Source organism: Cygnus atratus, chromosome 1 (genome assembly GCF_013377495.2).
Source record: "Cygnus atratus isolate AKBS03 ecotype Queensland, Australia chromosome 1, CAtr_DNAZoo_HiC_assembly, whole genome shotgun sequence".
Classification (NCBI taxonomy): Eukaryota; Metazoa; Chordata; class Aves; order Anseriformes; family Anatidae; genus Cygnus; species Cygnus atratus.
Genome location: NC_066362.1, coordinates 55,824,336 through 55,852,126, shown reverse-complemented (window position 1 = coordinate 55,852,126; position 27,791 = coordinate 55,824,336). Strand labels below are relative to the sequence as shown.

The window sequence follows — 27,791 nt, the reverse complement described above, 5'->3', positions numbered from 1 at the left end:
GGGCTGTTTGTAAAGCATCCCTTGCAAGCTCTTCAGGGAACAGTTCATGGCTACTTCTACGCCTGTAACCTCCCTAATAACGCGTGGGGCCCTGACAGTAAGGACTTCTAGGTAGCACCAGGAGATGAACATCACTCAACGTGAAGATTTACAATACTATGTATTGTTCTAGTTTCAAATTTTTCCTACCTATAAGCACCATGTTGGTCTTGAGGGTTAATCTGAACACCTAAATACGGATCTATTGGTAAATTATTTTTTTTTCTGACATTTCTACCCTACTGCTGCCTCCCTCAGAGCCTGCCACCCATCTCACTTGGCTTTGTTCTGAGATGGCAACCTATGTGCTGCGGATGACAAATCTCTGCCTAGAAACACTATGAAGGCTGAAAAAAAAATAATGTGCCCTGCTCGGCGCAGCCACAAAAGCTTGGGTACTACCAAAACATCCCTTTATTAGAGGGATTTATGTTTACTGAGCTCATGACGGCACATGCAATGCTCCCATCCCACATGCTCATACTGCTATCGATTCATGCGGTCGCATACGAGGGCAGGGGAAGAGATCATGCTCACTTCCACGGAGGTGAGAGCACTCATGGTCAAGCAGAGCCAACGAGACTAAGGGAACTAGGAATTAGCTGGTAGCAAACGGTATTTTACTATAGACAACCATGAGGAGGTATTCTTCATGCCACTGCAGAGAGCGGAGCCAACCAAAAAACTCAGCTACAGTCTGTTTTTAGGGTACCTTAAGAACAGGAGGAGGAGAACTGGCTCCTGGCTAGAAGGCAAATACCACTTTAATGCACGGACAGCAATCTCCGTTGGCTCAGGAGGAAGGAGAACAAAGCCTGCATTTGATGCAATGGAAACTCCTGATGTTAAGCAGAGCACTAGGTAAGGTGAGCGACCCAAAGCACTGGCATGCTACCCTGGCAGCCCCCTCCATGCAGCTCAGGGTCGGCATGCGTGGACCCCCAAAAAACAGCACCTGGATTTCTAGGCACCGTTAGCAACAAGACACAAGCAAGCTGTCATTATCTAAGTGCTTTTTTTAAAATCTGTAAAATAGTAGTCTTGAAAAGCCCCTTTGTGCATGCTGGCCTTTATCATCCACAGCTAGGTTTCCAGCACAAAACCATTACATATTTGCAAAATGTAGTGTTTTTTCTTTTAATTATTATTTTATTTATTTTTTTTTCTCCAGGAGCAGCAAGAACAAAAACTCCTTAGCTAACCTTACTGTCATGTTGAAATCAACAAGAACTCTCCTTTGGGCACCAGCCCCCTAATCTAAAACTTGGGATAATTTCATTTTGTCAGCTTAAAAAATAAAGGCTATATAAATAACAAACGATTGCCTTTTTCTGAACAACATATATGTTTTCTGCAGAAATCAATTAAAATCGGTGCTACAAGAGACCAGGTCTAATAAGTCAGTCCAACCACATGCAACTGTCAAACAGGCTGCATGGAACTGATGGGGGGGAGTGTAATAGCAAAGCTGATTATGAAGGGACAGTGTATTTTATCTGCTTCAAAGAACACCTACAGAGAAAGGGAAGACTGAGAAATAGAGTAACACGTTTCCCTCTGTTCGATATAATGGGGAAAAAACATCTTTAAAAAGGTTTGGGGAGGAGGGGAGGTAAAGACCGCAGCAGCAATCTCTATTTCCCTCTTCTCTTTTGACATTAAAATTTTTGTTTGTTCTAGACAATCCTGTAGAGCCTGAATGAGATTTATGTCTTCTGTGATGCTGTGAACTGAAAGCTGGAGAGCAGAGGGAAGGTAATTTTTTAGACATTAGCCTGTGCAGACTAGAACCAAACTAAGACTATTTTAATTCACATTTGTTTGCAATTAATGAAGTCTGTATGGGATTTTAAAAACAGATTATTGTCAAACACCTTGAAACTGATTTTGAATTTTCAGTATTTTTAATAAGTTAAATCAAGAAAGGGCACAATCCACACGCAGACTATACAGGAATGATTAACAATGTGAACTAAAACAGAGTTAACTTGATTCTGAACAACTTAACTAATTAACCAGAAGTTTTGTTTTACTGACAGATCAGTCCTTGGCTTATGCAACGCTTTGTTGAAAACCATTTAATGTCAACGCTGAATTAACACTTCACATAGCTGACTATGATAAGAGTCAATATTTGTGTCCACTTGGTTAGTCTTCTTAATGCGACCCTTAGACATTCAAATTTTCAATCAGGAAAAATAGGTGAACCATGCTTGACATTTCTATTATTACTCAGCTTAAAAACTAGCAATTAAATACACATATTTTTGATGTGGGAGAGAAAACAACACATACATATATTTTTAATTCCTTCTCACAGATGACCTGCAAAGAATAGGGATTAATTTGTACCCAAGTACATATACAACAAACAATTCTCAGTTTTCCCTCCCAAGGTTGTCTTGCCCTTAAAGAAAAAAAAATTTTTAAAAAGGAGGCAGATAACCAATATTTGCTAGCTCAGGTCTATAGCAAGTACTGGTTTGCCCCACAGTACTAGGTATGGAGCCAGAGGAAGGGAAGATACAATCCCGGGTTAAAAAAAGACTTAACGTTTCTAGAGTTTAGTTTATACAAATAACTCCCGTTTAATAAGGCTGTTATGATAACAAGGCTGAATTTTTCAACATTTCCCCCTCCACCAACTGCCAGGAACTTCTCCCAGGCAGAAAATAAATTTAAACCTCAACATACCCCACAAACACTAAATAAACCCTGCAAAAAAAATTTAGGACTTATGAGTAATTTGCAGGGCCAGACTAACCCCCTTTTTACCCAAAGGTTTATTCAAAGGGCCTGAAGAGACCGAGTAACTGTCACCCTTTTAGTCTGGCCTCAGACTCTGCAATAAATAACAAGCAACATGATGAGCAGTGTAAAAAATAAATAAATAAATGTATATAGAGAGAGTATTTGAACGTTTCCATCTCTGAAGAATGAGAAAGAAAATTTACCATGTAACCGTAAAGGGAGAAATCAAAAGCAGACGGTTCTCCTGGGTGTGGCCAGAACACAGAAATTAAACAAAAAAAAAAAAACAACAAAAATATAAAATAAAACAAAACAAAAAAAACAAACAGAAAATAAAAACAAAGGAAACTAAACAGAGCCCCTTGAAATCCATGCATTGTTAACCCTTTGTTTGTCATGGAGTTTAGACAGTCACCTCAGCAGCAGCGTTTTTGCCTTGTACCCCTAGAGCACGCAGCCAGCAATGGGCTTTGCCTTCCTCTGCTGCTGTGCTCTTTAGTTGTTGGGTTGTGGTTGGGTTTTTTGTTGTTTTTTTTTTTTTTTCCATTTTTCCCCCCACCTTTGTTTATAAATAAACTTTCAGGAGCCTGAAAAATATGGCCAAGGGGCAGAAGTTTAGGCTACCTGTTTCCAAGGCATTTGAGAGAGGAGGAGGGTTTCGGCTATAATCCACCTGAGATGAGCAGGACTGGGTGCACTGATGGGAACACTGCCCGAAATTCAGAAGCACATGTTATCAGAGTCACACGCGCTCACTTCAAACTGGTGAAGGAAGCGGTGTAAACTGAGGCTGCCATCACTCCATCACTTCAGCAGCCCTTCCAGCTCCCCTGTGCTGCTCTGGGGCATTAGGCGCGGATGGACAAAGCATCCACCCAGCTGCCTACCTGTGCGGTCTAGTGAAACAGATGCAGGAATTACTCTGGCTAAAGAAATCCAAATAAATAAATAAATACATCTTTTTTAAAAAAACAACGCACACCAAAGAGAAAACTCAACAGCGGGGCTATTTTTAAGCTGGATCACTTCCCCGATCCAGCTTGTTGCGTCGCTCCACTGCCAATCCCTCCTACAAAAAACAAGAAGGGGGCAGAGGACGGGGCTGAATGGTGGGATTGCAGCCAGGGCTGCAAGCGCTGGCAGCTCTGGATCAGCTCCAGCCAACTCGGAGCAGAGGTCGCGCAGCCCCACAATTTGCCGGTTGTGCGCTCCTCCTCCTCCCCTTCATCTGACATGGAGTTCACCTTGCTGTGTGGTCAGCGAGTTCGACACGCTAGACCAGCAGAAGATGAGCTCTCGCTTCTCCTTCTGGATTTTTCTTCTCCCTGCTGGATTTTTTTTTCTCCCTTTTTTTCCTTTTTTCTTTTTGATAATTTGGCACCCTAAGTTCAAGTCCCTGCACAATGACATGAGCACCACTAGGAAGGTGCCCCTTCCCACAAGGAGCAGCAAATCAGCTTACACTATCCCTCCATCAACTTCAGCCTTAATTATTCAAATTCAAGTAAACCAGTTCACAGTGTATGGACAAATTTAACTCGTTAACTTATTAGGATCACAGAGTTGAAGGTGACCAAGGCAATTCACCGTTCTTGACTGAACTCGGATAAAAGGTCACGTCTCTTGTAAACCATGAGCATTATAAAGGGATTTGGTGACCTGAGAAAGTGACACTGCTTTATACTTAATTTGTTATTAAGCCTCTTTGTGTTAATAACTTTATCTGAATTTCTGGCTCAACTGATGACATCTGAACAAAAATTATAAAAATAGAATTAAAGTGAAAACAAGCCCTCTGTAACAAGGGAAGGTACCTGTTTCCCTGAGTGGAAACTTAAGTTCAGGACAGCGTGGCTCACTCAAAGCACCTAGTCCACTCCAAGAAGAAATAAATGCACATGGCAAGCATACGGTCTTTTGGGTAGAGTTATTCAAACCTAAATGAGTATTATTAACCTGCGGTTAACTGTAAACATGAAGACTTCAGTGCTTCCATACAGCTTTCTGCACAAGTTTTTTACTTACTTTGGGTTTCTTTATGGACCTCCACTCACTAACGATGGAATTTCCTTGTGAAGACTACACATAAGCCGCTATATAACCAATTTTTCAAGCAAATATGAAGCACTTCTAGACACTTCAGTCCTATACAAAAACCTGTAGACCAACCTCCTTTTTAAGGATCTGGGCTTCCCAAGTGGAAAGCAGAGGGGAAAAACTTACGCTGACCTGAAACCTCAAGCTTGTAATCTGCACTAGTATGAACTCCTACCATCTAGAAATCTACAACGTGCTCCTTCCTCAGCCACGGTTTTGCTGTGTGCTTACTCTTTCTTGGTCTCTGAATGTCACCAAGGGCACATCTCAGAATGCCACCTGGCACGCGGCCGGCAAGCAGAGAGCTTGTATTTCCTTCCCCTGCAGCTTTATGAATGTCACAGGCTTCTTGTTTAAAGTGCTACATGGGCAGACTGCAGTAATTCTGCAAATGTGTCTACCCGGTCAGTTCAGCACAACAGTGTCAAAATATGCATCTGCAGGATGCTTCTCCGCTGACGAGAGGAGCAGGAATCCTATCCCTCGACTTCCTCTGGAGGTGTTTTATTCAGGGTTCAGCAAAGTGCACGGTGAGTTGCAGCCGTGAGCAGGATGTTATTTAAAGGCATTTATTTACATGGGTCAGAACTCGAATTGTTACGGTAAACAGGACAACTGCAGCAAACAGCTAGCTTCCAGGAAGCAAGCAAAAAATAATAAATAAATCAGGGGAAGACAGATGTCGTTCTGTCATACAAGCTAAAGAATAAAACAAAATGAAATTCAAGGGATGTTTAAAGTTTGTACCTTGTTTTTCATAGGTAGCAAAGCAGTATCAGCGTGAAGTCTACCAAGGCCCACATAATCCTACTAAACAGATTGAATCTAGGCAGAAATCGAGTTAGGAGACAAGAACTCACATTGCTTTCAGAGGAGTACCAGCAAAACTCATTATTAGCTGCCTCCTCCTCTGCTGTGATACAGAAAGCCAGCAAATGCCACTTCCTAAGCCAAACACAAGAACCTGAGGCGCGAGGCGGCCGTGACGTACGTACGCTGCTCTTCCTGTGGCCACCAAACTTCCTAAACACGTGGAGATCCCAAACCCGTAGCCTGTCCTCTACAGTTCCCTCGGGTGCAGCGTCAGGGCCTGGTCATCTCAGGTGGATTCAAAAGGAAGAACGCAAACCGCAGGTTTCCTCCAGGCCCTCCTGCCCGCCAGCGCTGGAGCGCTTCCAACAGAAGCTCCTGCCCCAGCCGGGCAGGGAGAAAGCGCTGCTCAACCCCATCGTACGCTGGGTGGGGGCAGGCCCGGGGCAGTGTGGGATTCACCGCTGTAACCTTTTAAATGTTTTCAAAACACATAGACAAAACTCTACACCCTTAGGAACCCAGGGGAGGGAAGGGAGCATTGAGAACACAGCACAAGGCAGGCAGCAGGAGCATCTGCTTTCGGATTCCCAAAAGAGAGGAGGAGGAGAAGAAGAGAGAGAGGTTTCATATCATTAGATTAGAATGGAAACCACAGGGCAGGAAAATGCATTCAGATTTTTTTTTTCCTAAGGTGGAGGAAGAACCCAAGAGTGAGTGAGTGGCCTCCAGAAAGGTCCGTTTCCTTTGCTTCACCATCAGATCACCAAACTGTTGTTTTTCCATTGTTATGTGAATACCAGGTGCTTCGTGCAGCTACACCCCACTCAAACACGGGGGCCTCCCATTTTCATGCTAAGCAGGAATAATCTTGCATTCTTTTTTAAACGTTAATTATTTGGGGTAGAGAAGGATGCAAGGATACCACAAAATTGTTCGTTGGGCGTTTTCTCATTCTGTTCAGATTCTGCCCCATCCCTCACATCGGCTATCAGTTCTGCAACTGCTTTTTGCTCTAAGATGACAAAAAAGCAGCAGAAAACTGCATGGTCAAGGACTCGAAGAACATCTCTTTGGATTGCTTTCGTTTTTCGTACGTTTATTAAGGGTTCAGGACGAGATTGATCAAGAAACTCTTCAGCAACAATTCCTGTTTTAACTGAAAACCAGAAGCCTTGGGCTTTAACAATTGCAGAAGAAAATGGTTTATGACTATGAAAACTAAGTCTTCACAGAAAGTCTCCAATGTTAGTGTTGCCTAGAAGGAAAAGGGCAGCCGTGGGCGTTTAATATAGGGCTGTATGGATGGAAGAGTGAGGGTGAAGTTCGTGTACACTGTGCTGGAAAGCACAAGCAGAGGGAGATGGGAGGATAGAGCTCACCACTTTGTCAGGACAGTTATTTTTGCTCTTTCTTTTGCAACTACGTCCAAAAAAGTAGAGATCTGATAGAGGCCAGAGGCTATTCCCAAAGCCAAATAGAAATGACTAAAATCGGGTCTAATTCGCAGACAGCTCTGGCCTATAAATATCAGAAGAACAGCAGAGAGCAGAATAAATATTTACAAACTCAGCATAGCTGATTGTTCTGGTAAAGCGTATAGATTTTTATCCACAAAGGGAAGTACAGCTCTCTAAGCCACATAGTCATTTACTTGTTCAGACTGTTTTATTAAAAAACAAAACAAAACAAGAAAAACCATGGTAGTAAATCCAAACTAAGGATGGGGAAAGGGCTAAATCTCATTTGTTTTGTATGCAGATCAGCTGCTTTCTGGTTTCCAGATAACACAGAGACTGAAGAAGTTCCGAATGCATCTTGGTGAACACATGCTGAAATTTGCAGAGGGCTCTGAACATGAACAGACCCCAGAAGATATGTTGAAGCAAAGAGGCCACCTTAAGGTTGTGAACCTCAAATTCAGGAGAAAGACATATAGACTCTACACAGAAACTGCTTAGCTGAATTGCAACTTCAAAATCTCTTGTGTGCATGCACACATGTGCACACACGTGTGTGGGGGGAGTAGGGAAATTTTGTTTTAATTGAAAATGGGAATCTTAGCATTGATTAAGTCAAGCAGAGTATAGACATGCACTGTGCAAGCTTCCCCCATAGAGCTTTGGCAATGCACCTCGCTCCTGACCTGCAAAACTCCCTGCTATTCCAGTGCTGAACCTCCTGGGCAGAGAGAGAATCACATCAATTTGTCATTGTGGTGATACTGGTTACGTGATGAGAACCAATTGCCAATTAGGACAAAGATCACTGAATCTCTCTGCAGCTGAACTAAGCAACATCTGAAATCTCACCTCCAGAGAAATAAATTACCATTAGCTCTCAATGAAACCTCCCTCTTAACACGTTTTAAAGACGAAGATAGGTGTGCGAATGCAAATTCAGTGGGGGGAGGTCCACAGGGGCAGGGCAAGGGGAATGAGGATGCTTTTACGAAGCATCAGCTATCTCAAACGTGAAAGGTCAGAATCTCAGAAATACCAGGCAAGTCTGCAAAAGAGAGTAAACAGAATCCTTCCACATTTGAGATATTACACTTTTTTCTCTGGAAGTATTTTAATGCAATGAAGATGTGATTGGGGGGGGTGTGGGGGGGGCGCTGTTAGGCTTCGTTTTTACCAGCTCCCGTCACATGAAGTTGTTTTTACCTTATTCTGCCTTCCCCACAGGGCACCCATTGCTAGTGCAATGAGAAGAGGTTGGTATGAGGGCTCAACTGACTCCCTGTTTGCTCAAAAGGCTGGGGAACCTGATCCCATGTTACAGACAGGAGCGTCTAGGAGCATTCGTACATGCTGCCCAGAAATGACCATGCTCAGAGTCTGGAGTCAGAGGGAACAGGAGACAGTCCTCAAAATAGGTTTTCCCTTCCCCCATCATGCTAATTCCTGCTGATCTCTACAGAGTATATTCTCTAGGCAATGAACTGCCTTTTACTCTGTGCAATCAAAACAAGAGAAGCAGGTACAGAAACAGGACTTACCTTGGAGCCGCGCTCATTAAAGATTATCTCTACATCAAGGATTTTGCCGAATTGCTGCAGAGACAAGGGGAAAGAAGAAAAAGATTTATTTTTGGCAATCAATTTTTCGTACCTTTTAGGTGCTGGCTTAACACAAGAAGGGAGGTGAGAATACTTCCATTTCTAGCATACAGGCAAAAGCATAAAATCCCAGTGACATGACCCAGTTCTCTCAGGTTAGGACATACAAAACCTCTTGGTCACAGACCCCAGGTTTTCTCATGAAAGTCTGAAGGAAGAAAAACAATCTCCAGAAGAGTTTTAGGGATTTGAGCTGGTTTCCCCCTGCTGGCTTCCCCCTCGCCTCTTTTAATCTAAACAGTTCTTTCTTTCCTCATTCTGCTATTTTATCTAAGACATGGTTATATGATTTCATCTAAGACCTCTAACAACAGTTCTCAAATGTAATTCAGCATTTCATCTTCCTTCTGAAGTGGCTATCACAAAGAAACTGAAAGGTGAGGATGTTTCTCTGGAGGGGATAGTCACAAAAGACTCCCAGCCCTAGAAATTCCAAACTCTAAATCTCCTCGTTTTTCCCCTTTACTTTTGGAAACTCAGCCTTCAAAAGAATTAATGGAAGATTCAGAAACTGTGAACACGGCCAAATCACAACAGGTCTTTTTTTTTTTTTTTTTTTCTAAAAAGGATCAATCACTTCAACCTGGGACATACAGGAAGCTGCTGAAAATCCATGTAACTTTGTCATGTATGATGATCCTGATTTCTGCTTTAGCCTGGAGACCCCAGGGGAGAACAGTGCCCCACTGCTCTGTGCTGTTTCAACAACTGGTTCCAAAGATCTCACCACTTAGCACAGAACAAAAAGTGGGAAATGAGGGCTACAAGCTAGAAAGGCAATTTGCCACACCATGGAACCATATATTGATCACATCCCATGCCTGGGAACATATTTTCGTATTTATATTGATCTGGCCAGATTCAAACCAGTATTCTATACATAAAAGTATTAGCACTTCAACAGAGCCCCACAATATTCTGTCAGCTAGAAATATCAGTGTTGTATTTATTTCCAAATTGGAGGTTTGCTCTCCAGAAAGACAGCTCCAAGATCTCATTCTCAGGGACTCACATATATGGAGCCTTCATTCCAGAAATGTCTATTGCTTTCAAATAAAATATGTTTTTGAGTGTGCCTCATACCCTATTCTTTACAAAAGCTTTCATCAACATGGATTTCATCTTACAGCCTGCAGAAGTTTTAAAGGAGGTAGGAAATGAAGGAAGAGGCAACAGGAGAAGAAAGAGTGGTTTCACACTTAGGAAAGATGGCGAACACAACCTCTGGGCATTGGAATTCTACTTTGCCACAGTGCTCTTAATATGATATTTGCCAGTTTTTTTAAATCAACATTTCCATATGTAGTCAAGTAGGTATAATGCTTATTTTCTGGGAGCTCTGCTTGAAAGACTTGTCTCCAGATTTGCAAATGTGGAACATTTGCAACAGTAAGCTATGATGACTGCAGAGAATCTTTGAATATGTAAAGCAGTAAAAAGCTATTAAGTCCCTTCAATCCTCTTTATGCAAACAAAATACTTCCCACAATTTTAGCCATAGTTTCTGTCTGCTCCCATCTTCCATTCTTAAAAAGGAGATAGTTGTATTCTTTTACAAATGCTGGATCACAGATGTTGTTTTTACTGTTCTATTGTTTAAGGACAATACTTGATCTTCTATTCATCTCAAAACAATTGAATTCACAATATCCTACGTTACCCAACGTTTGAATAATGCTAATGTAAACGTGAACAGTGATTGCATCTTCCTTGAAACCTCAACATCTCAACAGCTTAGGTTTGATCCATGCTGGATCCTCTTTTGACCACTGCTGTGCCAATCACAGCTAAAATACATTTTCTATTTCTATCCCACGCTTGGTGTGGGCTTGTCTATAAAGGAGATTAGCTGTTGATTGCTTTTTGTTGTCTTTGTTGTTTGGGCACTGCCATGAAAGAAATCAGTCATGATTGCTTTCTTGGTAGACTATTTCAGTGTAGTTACACGACAGGGGCTGAACCAATTTAACAGCTCATGGCTGCCAAAGGGCTGTCCCTGCTCCTTCATCCTTCCCGCCTGGGCTCCCCAGCTTCCTAAAGCTGGCCCCCATTCTCATTCTCACCCGCAGATAAACTGATACAGCTCATCAATCCCACAAAAAAAAAATAGCCCAACAAATGGAATAAATAATACATTTTTGACGCTTTACTGATCTGAATTGGTTCAAAGGGTCAGGAGAGTGTTAGGGCTCTGGGAAGCAAGGGAGAATGGAAAGCTGCACACTCAGCCCAAGAACAGGATCTGTCCCTGCCAGATCAGCTCAGCTGTCTAGCCTTGCCACACGCGCTGAAACAGCCGGGCTCTTGATAAATGCAAATGCCAAAATTATTTTCAGAATCTTCAGAGCCATCAAAAATCACCGGTTTCTTCTTCATTAGAATCATCTTAAAAGAGAACAAACTGTGCAGCTTCTGGTGCACAATTATGCCTTGCCATCTTCCCCTTTCTCCACACCCAGCTGGGCCTGGATACTCGGGTATTACTGCCAGAGCTGTTTGCCAGCCTCATTCGGCCAAGCTCACTGCTCAGGGTTTCCACACCAACAGGAAATCCTGCCTCGTGTGTTTAATTCCTCAGGAGCACTAAAAAGCTGGTGGTAATGCTGAATGTAAGCGGTCTGACCCAGCTCTGAGACAGGTGGTAGGGCTGTCTCTGTGCCTCGAAGATCAAGGAAATATCTATGTTGTTTCCTCGATCATAATTAAGATCATCAAATCCTACTGCTGCAGCAAGCACCATTTGAAGCCTGCTGCAATGGGCTACAGCCACCTGTGCAATCTGCCCCATCTCTTTTCCACCTAAAAGTTGTGAGGCAGGAGGGAAGAAACTTTTTGAGACAGAAGGGACAACAGCAGCTAACTGCTGAACTGAGGTTTGCTGGGGAGGGATTTCCTGCTCCATGAAATTCCCTGGAAGAAAGCAGTGTGGCTGCAAGGCAGGAGGACGAGTGCTGGACTCTTCAAGACTCTGCCGCGGCTGCTGCCACAGCTGCTCTGGCAGCTCCGAACATCACAGCTCTTGTCCTTACTACTGCAACGGTTACAGCAGGTCCAGGACTGGAGGCACTTTTTTATTTTTTATTTTTTGGTAGCGGAATTTTCCTGAAGAACGAAAGCAGGGGAAAAAAAGAACTAGTTCATTTTTAGCAGTTTATATCTCCTTCAAAGCTGAATCTAATTTAGTGGAACATAAAAAGGCACTTTGTTCTCCGATGGTGCTTCCCCTACCAAATGTCAACAGCTTACTGCAAACAATGGAAGTTTTAAGGGCTCCTTTGCAAGAGGTTACAAATTTTGTATGGAAAACGCTAGGCCGTGTAAATAAAAGGGTCAACACCAAATGCCCTCCTAGTAATTTTTTTAAATCATGTATACAGGCATGTTTGTGTTTTACAGCAGACAGAGGGTCTAGCCAAATAAAACAAGATCCATGCTTAGGTCATCCATGATGGGGACTAACCCTCTAATCTCTAACCTTGAAGACATGAATCACTGTGCTCACAGACCTGACTCTTTCACTCGATGATTACCATGAACATCTATTTACAACGCAGCACAGCAGCAGTGGAAAAAAATCCCAACCAGAGTTCACAGCCTCTGAAGAAAGCATTGTGGAGCTACACATCTCAAATGCTCCCCACCGTGACTTCAACAGCTTACTGTGTGACCAAGGAGCCAGCACGTCCTACTACACGTCAGGTTGTGCAAGAAGCCTCCTCTGTGAACTGGTTGTGCACCAGAACCATATCAATCATATGGCAGGTGGGTATGTACGTGTGGTTTTTTGCTGTTTTGTTCTTTCTGTAAAGCAGGTAAATGAGGATCATCTCCTATATGATAGCAGCAGGGGGTGCTGGAAATAACAGTTTTAAGGGGCATAAAGGTATTAAGAGACATCAGCTATGAACAGAACCCAATTTTCTTGCTTGAACATGACGTACCTTATAATAGATGCAAGGGCATTGTGCAAGAAAGAGCATGCACGCTGTGTGTTTCTTTCTACCCAGATGACATGAAGGCAGCAGACTTTTCCAGCAGAGGCCATAACTACATTACATATAATAAATTTGAGAGATCTGGCACCAGAGAGCTTTTGCCTTCCAAGGCAGTGACAGTTTCATAGGGCCCCTCCTGTCTGCTCCGTTCCAGCTGGCCCTACCTCCTCTCTGTCTAGAGCTTTCAAAAATCAGCTCTAAAACGTGCCAGACAAATAACTTAACCCTAAAGATGCCAGTAACAGGAAGTACAAGGTGAATTCTCTAGAAATTACGGAACAATAAAAGGTAACGTAAGCCACCATCTGACAACCTCACATCCCTACAACAGAACTTTGTATGCCCAAGCAGCTTTGCAATGGCCCTACACAATTCACTTAGAGGCGAGTGCAGTGAACTATCTAAACCTAGAAGATATATAACAGTCCATTTTCAAAGCGGGTCTAAATTCCACTAGAAATTCAGGATTGCCAAGAAATGGATTGCCTATGCAAGAAATAATTTCAGGATCTCAGGCTTGAGGTGCACGAGCAACGGTGCTTTGCCTGCAGGATAGGTCCCTGCTGCAGAGTGCCCTTACCACCCCAGCTCCCAGCTCCACGGGACGTCTTTCATCTGAGAACAGCTGTCTCCATCATAGGACGTATTAGTCAGTGCTTAGTTATGACAGTCTGGGGTCTGCCAGAGCTAAACTGCTATCAAGACATGAACTTCCTCACCTACAGCTGGGTCACTGCTCTTCAAAACAGTGGGGCCAAGCTTGCCGTGCCTTCAGCCAAGCTGCACCAGTATGCTTTGCTGACAGGAAGATAAAAGCAACAAAGATTTGTAAACCAAAGCTCTACCACAGTTTAGCAGCTGAATAGGCAGTAAACAAGCACCACCAAGCCCTTATTAGGATCGACCTGTTGCCCAACACACGTTTTCTAAGAAACCAGGCTTTAAAAGGAAGCCACACAAAGAGCACAGATTTCTAACAGGATTTACAGACTGCAGCCATTGCGGCAAACAAAGTGACAAGGAGCATGGTTTCCTCAGTCATTCATTTTTGTCTGACTCACAAAAGATTTTCACACAAAACAGTGAGATGCAGGTAAACAGTACCACAGGGTACTGCTCCAGAGATCTTAACGGCGGGCTGGCTTCCAGCGCACATTTCCAGCTACTTCTCCCTGCCTTGTGCCATCCCTGGAGATGTGCCTGCACCTCAGCCTGGCGCTGCTGCCACGTGAGAGGTGCTTGGAACCATGCCCACAGACATGGCATAAACTCAAAGCTCGGTTTGGGAGGACAACCCTCACAAGACAGAGGGTCCAACAGCTGGTGACAGCTGAAGTGACACACGTACCTTTGCAGAGAAATACCACGGTCCCCAGCTATTCAGACAAAGCAAGGCTGCTCAAGCAGCACTGAGCGCACCGTTCAGTCACAGAAGGTGAAACATCTGGAAAAACAGCACTGCCTCTTCTGACACTACTCGACAACACCAGCAGGAACAAAGTCCTGCCCTGCCACAGGGCCAGAGCTCTCCCTTACCACAGGAAGAGCGAGGAAAGAGGAGTCCTCACAAACAGCACGCACACCTCGTGTCACAAGTTTTGTTCCCCAATTTGTTCCTCAATTTTTGTTCCCTACACAGTGCTGTGTAGGACTGGCTACACGTGATCAGTGGTCAATACTAGTCAAAGACTAAAGAAGCTAAAACACGTCCTGATATACCGAAGATAGATTTCCTCCTTCACATGTCCAATCCAATTGAAGAGCACACTCCCTTTCCACAACTTTCCTACTATTCTTGGCCTATCGTGTTATTTGCCTGTTTACTTAAACACCTAACGAATAGTTTTCTGACATTTCCAATAGTTGTGTATCATAAATTACTTGTGGATTTACATTCATTTATTGGCAAATACAGGCTTAAAATCCTACCAAAATCTTGGTAGGAAGAGCTGCAGTCTAGTTTGCTATTGCTTCAGCCTCAAAGTGTAGGCCTCACAGAGGTGTTTGGTACTCTCGACACCAGAATGAAATTAGATGAGAAATTATATCCACTGATATATTTTACGAAATGCAATGTACCAAATTGTTTCCCCAGAAGCCAAGACCTTCAGGTTACGAGACCTTCCAAGAATATCCATTATAGAGCTCCCAGAGCTGAGTTGTTTGGATCGTACAAAGCAGTGGTCTACCACAAACATGAAGAGTCTTGCGGCAGAGATAAGAATTATGCTCAGAGAAGGAAAATGATAACATTGCCTTCCTTAAAATCTTATATTTAAAAAAAAATAGTCACTGCTCTGTCACCTTTAATAGGTAAAATTATTAACAACTTAATTAACTAAAGTTAAAAGTAATAAAATGGTCACTTTTATATATAACAGCTACGCATTATTGCTGCTGTAGCTGATAACCCACAAAACTCCTTTATCATCGGGGCTGATGATGCTCCCCATCAGAAGCAATTAACAGCCTAAAGGCAGTAGCCATGAAATGATCTACGTGAAATGTTGCTAAAAAAAATGAAATAAATTTGTAAACCAAATTCTTCTGGCCTCCTTTTGAAGCCAGAGCCTGAGAAGTTTCCCACCCTCTACACTGCTATCCCACCTTCATCTACAATCTTCATCAATGTATTCCTTGTTTTTATCTTATACTTTCTCCTGTTTTAAAAATAAGAGAAGATTTGTAAGCACTTGAGAGTGTTTCACCAAGGTAAATTCTGAGAAAAATCAATTCTGACTACTTGTGCTGTTGCTCTCACAACAGATAAGTAGGATTTAGTACACAGTTGTCCATACGAACCACCAAAGCAAAACTTTGGTTGTTTTTGTGGAGGTAATTCATGATTCTGCCTGCAAATAGACAGATTTTCCTTTTGCAGGCACTCCAACCCAGCCTCCATCTTCCTCAGGAGACTCTGAAGGCCATCAGAACTGACCATATTAACTCAGCCAGTTTTATAGTGGGAGGCAAATTGATTCCTGAGGCCTAAGAGCGAAGGCATCAGTCATGAGATACAACCACAGACACTATCACAGCACAAAGCTGAAAGGATTGGGAACACACTGAGGGGAATGAGCTCTTCTCCTCCATACATAGTCCATTAAGGAAGGAAGACAGCCTACCAGCAGTTAAGGAGAAGACTGCTACCATCATGTGAGAGGCCTTACACAGGTTGTAGAACGTCCCTCAAAAACTGGGTAAGATTTTGAAAAGATGGGCTAACTCGTTTTTAACTCTGAGAGCACTCTTTCACTCCCCCGTAAGATCCTCCATTGTTTAAAATTAGCCTAAATTACTATGACTTTTACCTTTTATTTCAAAGTTAATTGTGAAAATTCTCAGTTTCCAACTGGAAAATCTTGTTACGAGTGTAAACAAGATTTAAAACCCTATTAGAAAAAAACCCTTATCATCAATGCATAAGCACACGGACAGCACAGACTAGTCATCTCCCAACCTCTCTTTGAGAAGCTGAATAAATGAACCCAACACCTTACACACCTAAAAAGCCACTCATCTTCAAAGCTGTAGATTATTTGTATGGTCCTAAATTGAACTCAGAACTGAACAAAACTATGCAATCTTTCCAACGTTGAGCCAAGACGCATCTCTCTCCTTCAACCCAATATTGCCCTTTGCATTGCTGAAGCAACTATCTTCAGTGATCACCAGTACTCTCCCAAATCAGCGTTTTCCAAATAAAATCTTCTATCCTACAAGCACAGCTTGTTCCCAAATTCACATTACTCTGCACTTACCTGTATCAAACACAGCTTTGTTGGTGAACTGATGATAAATCCAATCATCTCAAGTCATTCTCTAACACTAACCTAATCTTCCTCCTCAAACAGGTTTTTTTTTTTCCTTTTTTTTTTTTTTGACTGCAAACCTTACTGGCAAGATTTTAATAGCACTGTTTCCATGGGTTGATGTAGATAGATACTGAAACTGAAACAGATCCCTGGGGAAATCTACACTAGAAGCAGTCTTGATCACTAATGTCTCACCAATAAATACTGCTTTTCATGATCCATCATTAGAGGTATTTAATACAATAACAGAGGTTCTTCTAAAAAATAAAACTCAAACAGAACACGTTAAACAGAATTGGTCACACAAACTAACTCAATTGGCTAAGGGATGTTGAACTTTCCCAATACTGCTTTGTACAATCTTGTCAAAATAGACAAAATGTCTTTGAAAGACGTATTAACTTACACAAAATCATACTGAATGCCACTGAACTCTTTCTTCAGATTCTGATGTTTTTTAAAACTTTCCAAAATTATTTTTATCTTGGATCAACTTATCGATAATTACTTTGTAGCTCTTTGGGTCATTCCCCACCACCACCAATACTGAATCCTGATGGGCAGCATTCCAGTCTTCTCCAATTCCCATAGCTTACATAAATTGGCTAAAAATTAACATTAATGAATAAAAAAGCTCCTTAGTTTGGCTGTTATCCTTGGGCATATCTTATCTAGATCTGCTGGTTGTTTGTTTTTTGTTTTAATATTAGCAAGCACTGCCTCATCCTCCTTTGTTATAAATTATATGCAAAACCATATGGTACAAATACCTTCTGTTACATCAGAAACACAGCAAGTACTAATCAAATATTTGAGGTTTGCTTATTTTTTGTGCTTTGTTTTTTCAATGCAATTTTGAACGCTATTTTATATTGGACCTTAGCCTATATAGGACCTTTTATCTTTGCATGTAAATAATTGACACCTTCTCCTCTGGATTTTCATCATCAATATCTCAGTGATTTAGTACATTTCCTTTCTCACCTGCTTCTTTGTTTAAGTTTGTAATTACATCCACTGCCATTTACTTCATCCTCCCTGCCTGGTGTGCAGATTGCTTTGTGTTTTATTAACACACTTTCTGCGACTGTGGAATCATGCCTTTTGGGCCACTGGTATGATTTTATCAAATATTTCATAGCTTCCATTAACACTTCCCCTTCTAAATGTACCTTCCTGGTTGGTCATCCTTCCAATTGTTTAAACTTGAAGAAACAGACTCTTCTAAAGCTCCTTGCATTACTGACTGATGCCATATTCTGTTTGCACAAAGTAAATACAGACAAATAACAATCACTGGTACCTAGGCAACCGTGGGATTTCAGGTCAGCTATTAACTCTTCTTTATCTGCTAGAACAAGGTCAACTATTGATTTATTCTATGGTGGGTGCAGAACTGTGTGCATTAAAAAATGACCTATTCCTTCTAGAAGCTTTCTTGAAGTCTTTTTATTGGCATCATGAAATGTCAGGTAAATATTACATGTTTTAAGCAGCCTATTTTATTTGCCACCCTATAAGAAGCATATACATAAGGAAATGTTTGTTCCATTGCTGAGGGTATTTCAGGGACCTGTTAGAAACATGTGACAGGTGAGAGATGACTTGAAACCTGAATAACTTCAATTCATCAGGAAATCCTTATGTCTGCAGCTCTCCTGGATGGCAATGGTTTGAAAAGCGTTATGTAATTTCCACTTAATCACACACACAACAACACATCTGTAGTCCACCTCTATTCAATACAGGATGAAAGCATCAGCTAATGTTCTACGCCCCAGGACGGGGCTGACCTCTCGCATGCTGTTGAGTCCTCAAGGGATTTCTTTACTCCCTCCCTACCATCACATTTATTTCTTCCTCCTCTGCTGCTTTGCTGTCTACCCAATTTCTCTCATTGTACAGTAGTTTGGGAAAATCACTCCAGGCAAGGATTTTGAGTCTCTCAGATATGACGTTGAGGAGATGTGACCTGACACACAGAAGGGAAAGGGAGACGATGGGGGTTACAGGCCAGCCACAGCTGAAGACTCAGACAACCATGAGTCCCCTGTAGGAGAAAGGGTTGGTTTCAGAGAGTCACTCAAGGGAAAGCATCCTGATCCTGAAAGAGAAATAGGAGCAAGGGGGAATTGGATAGAAATGCTCTCCTGCTTGAGGCTCTGAACATGCTGAGAGAAGCAGCACAGAGAAAAACAGAGATCTGCAAGAACTACTGATTTTTTTCCTTGGCAAAGCAACAAAGTTTTCCCTTACAGAAAAACATTTTTTTTTTTTAATGCCCCAAAAGATGAATGATCTTCTGGTATGTGTACTTCTCAGCAAAGACAGTGCTAGGTGAACTAGCGAAAGGTTTTACAGGGAACATACCATTTACCTAAGTTAAAATCACATCACTGTGGCAGAACTCAAGATGATGATTAGACTAAAAGTAAAGCTACAACAGATAACCTGGGCAACAATGGTAACCCACTCGTTTAGTGTATAGATGGGGATGGGAAAATGCATAAGTGGCAACGTTTGGGTCACAAAAAAGGGTGGGAAACCTTAATGCAAGCAGTTAGGCTGTATTTTCTACATATCTCATCTCAGGATGGGAGTTCATTCATAATGTCTGGGTCTCTCCACCTGCAAAGCAGGCATAAAATTCACCAGGAGAGGGATGTTCTTGCCATTTCCATCTCATTCCTGCCCCCACACCAGGAGCACAGGGAAGAACAGTGTCAATATGAATGAGTGTGAAAAGGTCCAGTTGTCAAGCACCGGTCCCAAGGGAAGGGGCAGCAGCAACGTGGAACAGTTTATGTAAGTGATGCAGCTCCCAGGAGAGGGGAGCAGCAGCAGCAAAGAGCAGGGTGTGCTAAATACAGACTGTAGCAGGTGGTCCAAGAACTGGCTGTGATTTCAGCAACCGGTTTATCCAAACCGGACGGAACTGCCTACCGCACGGCCCTGCAACAGCAAAAACCAAGCTAAAAAACACAAGCGGAACAGGCGACTGAAGATTCAGCAATCACAGATTGCCAGGAGATGAGTTTCACCCTGAAAACGTTCCCACAGATGTCAAAAGTGCAGCAATCTAATGCATGAACAACAAGAAATGCAAACCCAGGCCTCCAGCAACAGAATCACAGAATCCTAATTTTGGCTGGGACCTATTTCCAGAGGTCATTTAGTTCAACACCTGCTCAGAGCAGGTCTAATGAGATCAGTTTGGCTGGGATGTACGCAGTCAAGCGTTAAACACCTCCAAAGATGGAGGTGTCTGGAGACCTGCTAAGGTCCCTCCGAACATCAACCCTGCCTTCTGGTATTTTGACAGCTTCTCAGTTTGGTCTCATCCACAGAGTATCTTCTTATGGACAAAAACAAACAACCAAAAAAATTTTTCAAGAACAAGCAGTAAAGACATCTCTCAATATATACAATTTAGACTCTTGCTGAAGACCATTAGTGAAAGTTTTAACATCTCTGCACACTTTTTTCACTTCGTATTGTTCAAGTAATGAATAGATAATCCCAATTCTTCTTCTTTCATTTTAAGTTTAATCTTGAAGTCCATGAATTTGACACATTTACAGCACCGTAACACTACTCCCCACAGGTGCGTGCGTAGACACACACAAATGTCTAAAGAGATGCAACAGTTGAAACTACAAAATAGTGCAGAATCTGAGGGAGCAGATGGCTATGCATGTAGGACCAAGGTATACATAGATCCAAAGCAGCATGGTTAAAGGAAACTTTACTTTGGTCTTTCCTGACTTGATTGCTCTGCACTGTATCTCAAACAGGCAGCAACATTTTAAGCCGTTTATACAGAAGAAATATTTATAAAGGCTATAAAACACATCATCTGCCAAGGACGCTAGCATCATACCAACAAGCCACAGATTCCTGACGATGACACACAGCCAACTTCACCTGAAGGTTAGGTCATGAAGTACCCAGCTCATCTCTGTGTCCATATGGAACAAGTCATCATCTATACTCATGTGAACCAACTCTTCGGGGAAGAGTTTATAAATTGAGGAGCACACGAAGGTTACTATTAGGGGAGACAAACTATTCAGTCAAAAGAAACAAAATATATATCATACACGATGCAAAATGCCATCTGACTTGCACCAGCTTTTCCATATGCAATTACTAGTTGGCCAATTCCTTGCAGCAATTTTTCATCACAAAAGTGGATCATGAGGATCAAGACATAAATATTTCAACAAGTTTCTAAGCAACTGAAAAACAGTGCTTTGCAAGGGATATATTAAGTCACTGTTTAATCCTAGTCTTCACTGGGAAATAAGGTGAAGTTTTGTTTTGTTTCGTTTTTTTCCAAGCCAATCGTTAGCTTACCCCAACATCTTGATATGAACAACACAATTACAGTTTTCATGTGTATTTACCAACTGAGGTAAACACTACTAATTGCCTTACTTCTGCAAACATTTTACAGTGTGCTGAGTAAATTAGGGCAGGGGCAAAAGAAGGAGAAGGGCTTTTCCTCCACAGGAATACACCAGCACCACACGTTCCTCCCGTGGTGAAGGAGAGCTGCCATGCCTTGAATGGCTCCAGTAACTTACCCCAAACATCTGTCGAAGGTCCGGATCTCGAAAGCGGAAGGGAATGTTGGACACATGAAGCCGTTTTGGAGTGGATTTGCTCTCGGTGTTCTCACTGCTCTGTGTCTGTGATTGCTGTCCATCTGTCTGTGCCCCTCCTTCTGTCTGCTGAAATCAGAAAGGCAAAATTGTGTTTGTGAATAGAAACCATTCAAATTCCTTTCGCAGGCTTTGCCCATCTCTCTTCATGTATTAGCACTACACTTGTGATTGCAGTATCTGAACACTTGACAATTACTTTGATAAAGCCAGTAACACTTAACAATCGATCTGTTGTTCTTCCCCTCCCTTTCCATGAGTAAACACTAACAAGATCTCGGCTTCCCTCCCCTCATATCACCTTTTAGCTTAGTAGATTTGCCTTTGGTTTTCTTAAATTGCTCTCTTTTCCCCTGCTCTTCCTCACTTCAGCTGCCACTATATGAAAGCTCTAATGAAGAGGCGGATCTTCCGCATCCTGAAGCTGGGAGGTAGTACCGCCACTCTAATCTCATGTGGCAGGATGTTCATGCAATCATCAAAATCCCACAGCTGAAGTGGCAGCTCTTCACCGGGCCAATACCAGAAATGCATCCCCAGGCAAAATGGCATCTGCTCTGTCAAGTTCCCTTCAGAGAAACACCACCCCAGAAGGTCTATAATTAAATGGGAAAAATCCACATAGCAACAGCTTACGGATGTCTTTGATTAACTTTTCTAGTACACTTAAAAGTCAGCCCAGGGACAGGAAACAATCATTACCACTGCTGGGTTTATAAAATCTCCAAGTGCTACTTTCTGCTACTAGCTCCGCAACCAAAATGAGGGAATTCATTCTGGCATTCCTAAACACTGACTGGCACAGCAAAGCCAGGGCAAGGTGTGGGCTTGGGGCACTTGTGCACAGCAAACATACAGCAGGAAGGTGTGTCAGTGGGCCAGAACAGAGAAAATGGGCAGGGAAGAAGAAAGGAAGAGAGCCTCAGCCACCCATGCTGGGCTTAGAGTAAGAAGTGGCAATACCTGAGGCAAGGCACTAAACTTAAAGGCAAGCCACAGCCTGGTTGCAAAATGCCTTGATGAGAAAATAATTGTGTTTTTTTGTACTTTAGTCCAAAAAAATGCCCTCAAACACTCAGAGCTACAGACTAATCTGGTCAGTTTTAATGCTCTGTCCCTTTCCAAGAGCAAGCAGACAGGTGAAGGCGTTCAAAGAGCACGCACCCACCCACCCCCGTCTCCTGTTGCTTGCCCCAGCCTTGTAGGACTACTGCTCTGACACTTGTAAGACGCACTTTGAAGCGTCATTTCATTTCTTTAGATGCCAACCTGACTTCTTCCCTAACCCACTGAGTGAAAAGAAGTTCTATGAGAAGGCAAGGACTGCATAATTGCTAGTCAGCTTTTCAAGGCACCTTCAAGAACATATGTAGGCCTTAAAACTTACGATTGAAGAGTAGGGGGGTTGATTTGGTTTGGGGGGTGCTCTTTTTATTTTTTATATACATAAATTGTCTACCAAAGACAGAAAGAAGTCTCAGGGGAGTTGCCCACGCTGACTCCCCAGCCACCGGCTGGGCATGGCAGACTGCTCTGCACCTCATTTGATATACAGCCCTTCGTGAATGTTTGGAAAGAAACCTCCCTCCACAGATAAACTGACCTGGCAACATCAAGAGCTTCTTCTGGCCAGAAACATCCCTTACAGATATGACCTTGAACTTGCACGCTGCTTATAAAGGACTGACAAGAGCCAGCTAACAGTAAGCACCGGGGCCTTGTCGTGCTGAGCAAAGCAGTGGCAGCTTTCCATTTTATTTTAGTAGGGCAGTGCAGGCAGCACAAAACATGTTTGATCTGATTAATATAAATTAAGCTGTGATAGGAAGAACGGAGATACTGCCCTGCAATTATCTCTACTCCCCAGAGCCACTCAAGTCTCAGGAGAAGCGTAGCAGGATGAAGATTTTTTTATTTGGCTAAGATTCATCCCCCTCCCCCCGCCCCGATATCAAATTTTCAAGAACCACCTCACAAACTTCCCTTTGATCATATCAAAAAAGTTGCATCCCCCCCCCCCCCCCCAAATTCCCTGTCTTCTAGCCTCACCCCTATGACAAAATGCATCTCCAAACACACAGAGTGCACCCTAGGGGAAGAATCGATGCAGCTGGCTTGTGATTAAATCACACCATGCTATTTGGTGGTTTTGTTTTTATTACTCCATCAGAGTCCTTTGCTCCTCAGGGCAAATCCGTCCAAGCAGGACAAAACACAGGGGTAGCCCATCCATCACTGCACACAATGCCTGTTTTGGAGTGAGTGCTCCAAAACAACTCCCCAAAATCATCAACTCTCCTGCTCAAAGGGCACTCACCCCATCCCATTTTCAGGCACATTCTGGAGCTTTGCGAGAGCGATTTGCCAAATCCTAAGTTTCCTTATGGCTGTGGCATGGAATTGGCAAGTGGGCAAATGACACAGGTGCATCCCTAAGCAAACACACCAGCACATCTCCTGCTGGAATTAGGAAAGGCAGAGATTCTGAACAGTGACGACAAAAACATGTTAGTCCCTAAATTCAAATATTGGCTGCCCAGGACTGGATCTGCTGCTTCCACAGGAGACAAAGGCTTGCGCTCCTCTCCCAGCCGTTTGTTCACGAGCAGAGGGCAGAGCTCCTTTCTTTCCAAGGGTGCAATATATCATGTACAGTGGCCTGCCCAAAAACGCTCACAGCTGTTCCTGCATATGGCAGCGTGCTGCCACCACACGGGAGTCAGTTTTCCAGCATGTGAGACGTGTACAATAAGACAAAGGCTTCAAACTGGAGAAGTAAAAGAAAGAACGGGGGGGCTCAGCCCAATCTTACCTTTCTGACTACGCTAACACTCCCTGGATGTTGTGCTGCCTTCCACATTTCCTGATTTTTCAGCAGTAGTTGAACATTAAATACCTTCTCTCTCTCTGGATGCTGCAGCTCCCTCGTTTCCAGCATCCAGGGCCCTACGGTAAGCTCTGAACTTTCAGCTACTATAACATGAGCTCAATACGTTTGTCCACTGCCACACATTCAGCTACAACATAAATGATAGGAATAGTCTCTTCAGGTCTTGCTGCCTTTTTTTTTTTTCCCTCTTCCTTTTATAGTTATTCCTTGTCTCAACTCATTAGGAAGGAGATGAAAGGAAGGGCCTGGAGCCTGTTCTCCGGCAGCACATAATGGAGACTGGCAAAGCGCTGCCCTGCCCGAGCCCGATGATAACAGCCCGCGATTCACCGAGCGCCTGCTCCTCACCCCGACCCCATCTCCTCTCCATGCCAGTTCCAGCTCCTTTTTTCTGGCCTCACGTCAGCACCTCGCAGCTCAGGGCCGACCTCCTCCCTTCGCTACGACAGCGCCGAAGGGAGCTGACGGCTGTCCCCTGGGTCTCGGTGCTTGCGACCGGGGCAAAGACCCCGCGTCTGAAAACAGCATCGGATCCCCGCTACCTCCTCGCCGTAGTCCGGGTAACGCACACTTATGCAGCGATAATGCCATTCGCGCCTGCACACACAAGCTCTGAGCTGTTCAAGGTCACCGGGAAATGGATCGGAGCTCAGCACACGCACGGTATTTGCTTCACTCAACCACTTGCTCGCCGTGCCCCCGTGCCACTTCCTTGCACCCGCCAGCAGTGAAGAAACGCCACGCAACGAGAGGCAGCTGCGAAGGGAGGCGTGCACATGTACCTGTGCGCATGAAAAACTACAACAAAACACACAATAAACCAACCCCCTTGTCCTCCTCCCCCACGAACCAGGTGGTCCGTAAGGCTGTGAATCATAGCGAGGAGGTTAAGATCCATAAGTCACTGCAAAAAAAGAAATATTTACAAACTGTAACTAACAGCTATATTTAAAAGGGGACCTGGGCAGTTCATAGCATCTGGGAGACAGACTGTGCTCACTGCTTCTAGACCAGTGTCAGGTCCATAAAAAAAGGGAAAAAAAACCTTGATTGGATCAAGACCTTGACGATCTGTGTGGAGACAAGGACTGAAAACTGGGGCTGGCAGAAGGCAACCTGCCCACTGCCAAGGAGTGCAGTGATAACAGAAGATCTCTGCACTTGCCAGTGAAAAGCCCGTGTCAAAACAACCAGTCATCCATCAATAGATACCCACTAAGCAGGTTTGGTGGAAAAATGAGTGAAGAATTGGATTTGGGGCACAAAACCCCTCTCCTGCCTCACCATGGACCCCACCAGAGTAGCACGGATCTATACACCTGAGAGCAAAGGGCACAGGAGCTTGTGCTGCTTACACTACACTTGCTTATCACACAGCACAACACAGGGATAACAATCACCTTTCAACAGCAGCAAATTTTATTTTAGCATTGTATCCACGCACTTGATTTTTCAGAGACGCCAAGCATGGTTATATAAAAAAACTGGGCTACGGTACAGCCACAACTAACAATGTGCCCAAGTGCTTTGTATGCCAAAAGTTTCACAAAAAAATGGCTAAGGATGTACCAAACCACTTCTCTGGGCTTTTAACTGTTTCCAATAGCTAGATTAGTTTAGGGCGTATTTCTTCTGACTGGGAGGTACATGTTTTCAGACACGCTAAAACTTAGTCTTTTTGTCCCCTTTCCTTATTGAAGACAAAGACCACCTGGCCAAACAGGGCAAAAGCTCAGTGATGTTCCTCCAGCCTCCCAGCCTCCAGAAAATTGAGCCGGTTCACGTCCTCTTCAGAGCTGCTCGCTGGCAATGAACCTATTGCCCGTGAAATGTTTAGTGAGTTTTATGAGCCTGTTTATACTCTCAACTTCCAAAGCATCCTGTGTACAAGATTTCCACAGTTAAAATCTTCATTATATGGAGGGGAAAAAAACAACAACAAAATGGTTTTCTGGTTTTGTGTTTTGGGGTTGCGTTTTTTTGGTTTTGTTTTGATGCATGCCACTTATTCCCTGTTTGCATCCTAGTAAGTGAAAATGGGAAAGTTCCCTATTTTGTTTCCCATACCTCTCAATATTCTATATACATCATATTCCTTCACTTATCTGTCAGCTCTTCTCCTCTGAAGATTTCATTTCTTCTCGTAAAGAACCTGCTATATCCTTTTCATCATCACTATTATCCTTCTCCGTACTACTTCTAGATCTGCTCTAACCTTTGAGAGAAATGCAGAACTACCACAGCTGCATACTCTAACACAATGGTATTTTCTGATTTATTCCCTATTTCTCTTTTGAAATCATTTTTAAACCTGCCTCACTAGACATGAGTCTGCAAGTGCCGACAAGCAAAATAATCCGCCTCATCCTCAAAGCAAATTTCTGATGTTAGATGTCAGAGTTTGCTACCCCAAGACAGTGATTTCCAAGCTGCTGTACCTAAACAATCAGCAGCTAGATACTTATTTGGAGCTGGTTCCTCCTCACATCTACCTGCTCAGCAGTATCAAAAGATAAGCGAGGATATTCATTAAACATATTCCTCACCTGCAATACCTTACATGAGCAAATGCTTTAATTACCGAAGTGATGAAAAATAATTACAGAGGAAAATTCTGCTATCTCAGACTAGGCAAAGAAATACCCAAGGGAAAGTCATCCTTTTAACATCATCCATGCATTGCAAAAGTAAGTTGAGGAAGCCCTGTGGTGCTGTTGGCTCCCTTCCTCCTAAACCCTTACTAGATGCCTGGGCCACAGCCAGATGACCGAGCAGCTTCCCCCTCCTGCTTCTGAACGTGATAAGCAGGGGTCCCCCACCACAGATGTGTCTTCTTTAAGAAATGTGGAAGTCTGTAGCCCTTTATGGTGCAGCAGTCGAGTTAAATATGCTTCGGTATGGCACGTCAAAATGCCTAGAGACACGCTGCTCTGTAATTAAATAATGCTTTATATTGGTTCACGACAACAACACCAAGGCGACAGCACCTGCCATTTTCATGCAAAGTAATTTACATAAACTTACTCCTCTACTTCCATAGCTCCAGCTGCATTCGGTAATTTATATAGACACACAAATTCTTCCCTCTGACATTAACAAGAGAAACGAGTTGAATAATCAGCTCACAGTATTAAGTGCATTGCATTTACTATCAAGCAAGCTTTTTTAGTTCAGCGGATGATTAATCTCCCCTCTGTGGGTAGAGTACCGGGAGCTGCAGCGAGCTGACAATTGCTCTCGGCTCCTGGCCACGCGCTCCGTGCGCTTACCTTGGGACAACAGCATTTGCTGGAGTCCTCCAAGAGCCCCTCTAATTCATTAACCCAGCAAAGGAATCAGACAGCTTTCTGCCAGGTCAGTGAATTAAAGTGGCTCACGTAAGGAACGCCAGAGCCAGAAAATAGGAGTGCTCGGAGCCAGATCTCTCCTTTCTGACAGCGGTGCACCTTCAGATCAGATCAGCTGCCGGAGGAACCGCAGCCTCATCGGCATCTCCCCTTGGAGCTGTCTGCGCCGGGCGTCTCCATCAGAGAGAAGCACACTAATGTAAACCAAGAAGGGGGAAGAAGCCAGGCGACCCGGCACTATAAAAAGTGAAATGCAGAGCAT

At 43.3% G+C, this 27,791-nt stretch overlaps 1 protein-coding gene across 8 annotated transcripts in view; it reads right to left on the bottom strand.

Annotated features, from left to right (window-relative positions):
• The window catches only part of RBFOX2 (RNA binding fox-1 homolog 2), a 168,090-nt gene that overhangs the window by 28,666 nt on the left and 111,633 nt on the right, over positions 1-27,791 (bottom strand). For all 8 annotated transcript variants that reach the window (XR_007708433.1, XM_035551921.2, XM_035551922.2 and 5 more), the window contains 2 exons: positions 21,215-21,361; positions 8,699-8,752 (listed from right to left, as the gene is read on the bottom strand). Coding sequence is in view for 7 of the 8 variants with exons in the window: in XM_035551921.2 (XP_035407814.1) it covers positions 8,699-8,752; positions 21,215-21,361 (201 nt within the window). In the remaining variant the exon portion in view is untranslated. The remainder of the gene's footprint in view (positions 1-8,698; positions 8,753-21,214; positions 21,362-27,791) is intronic.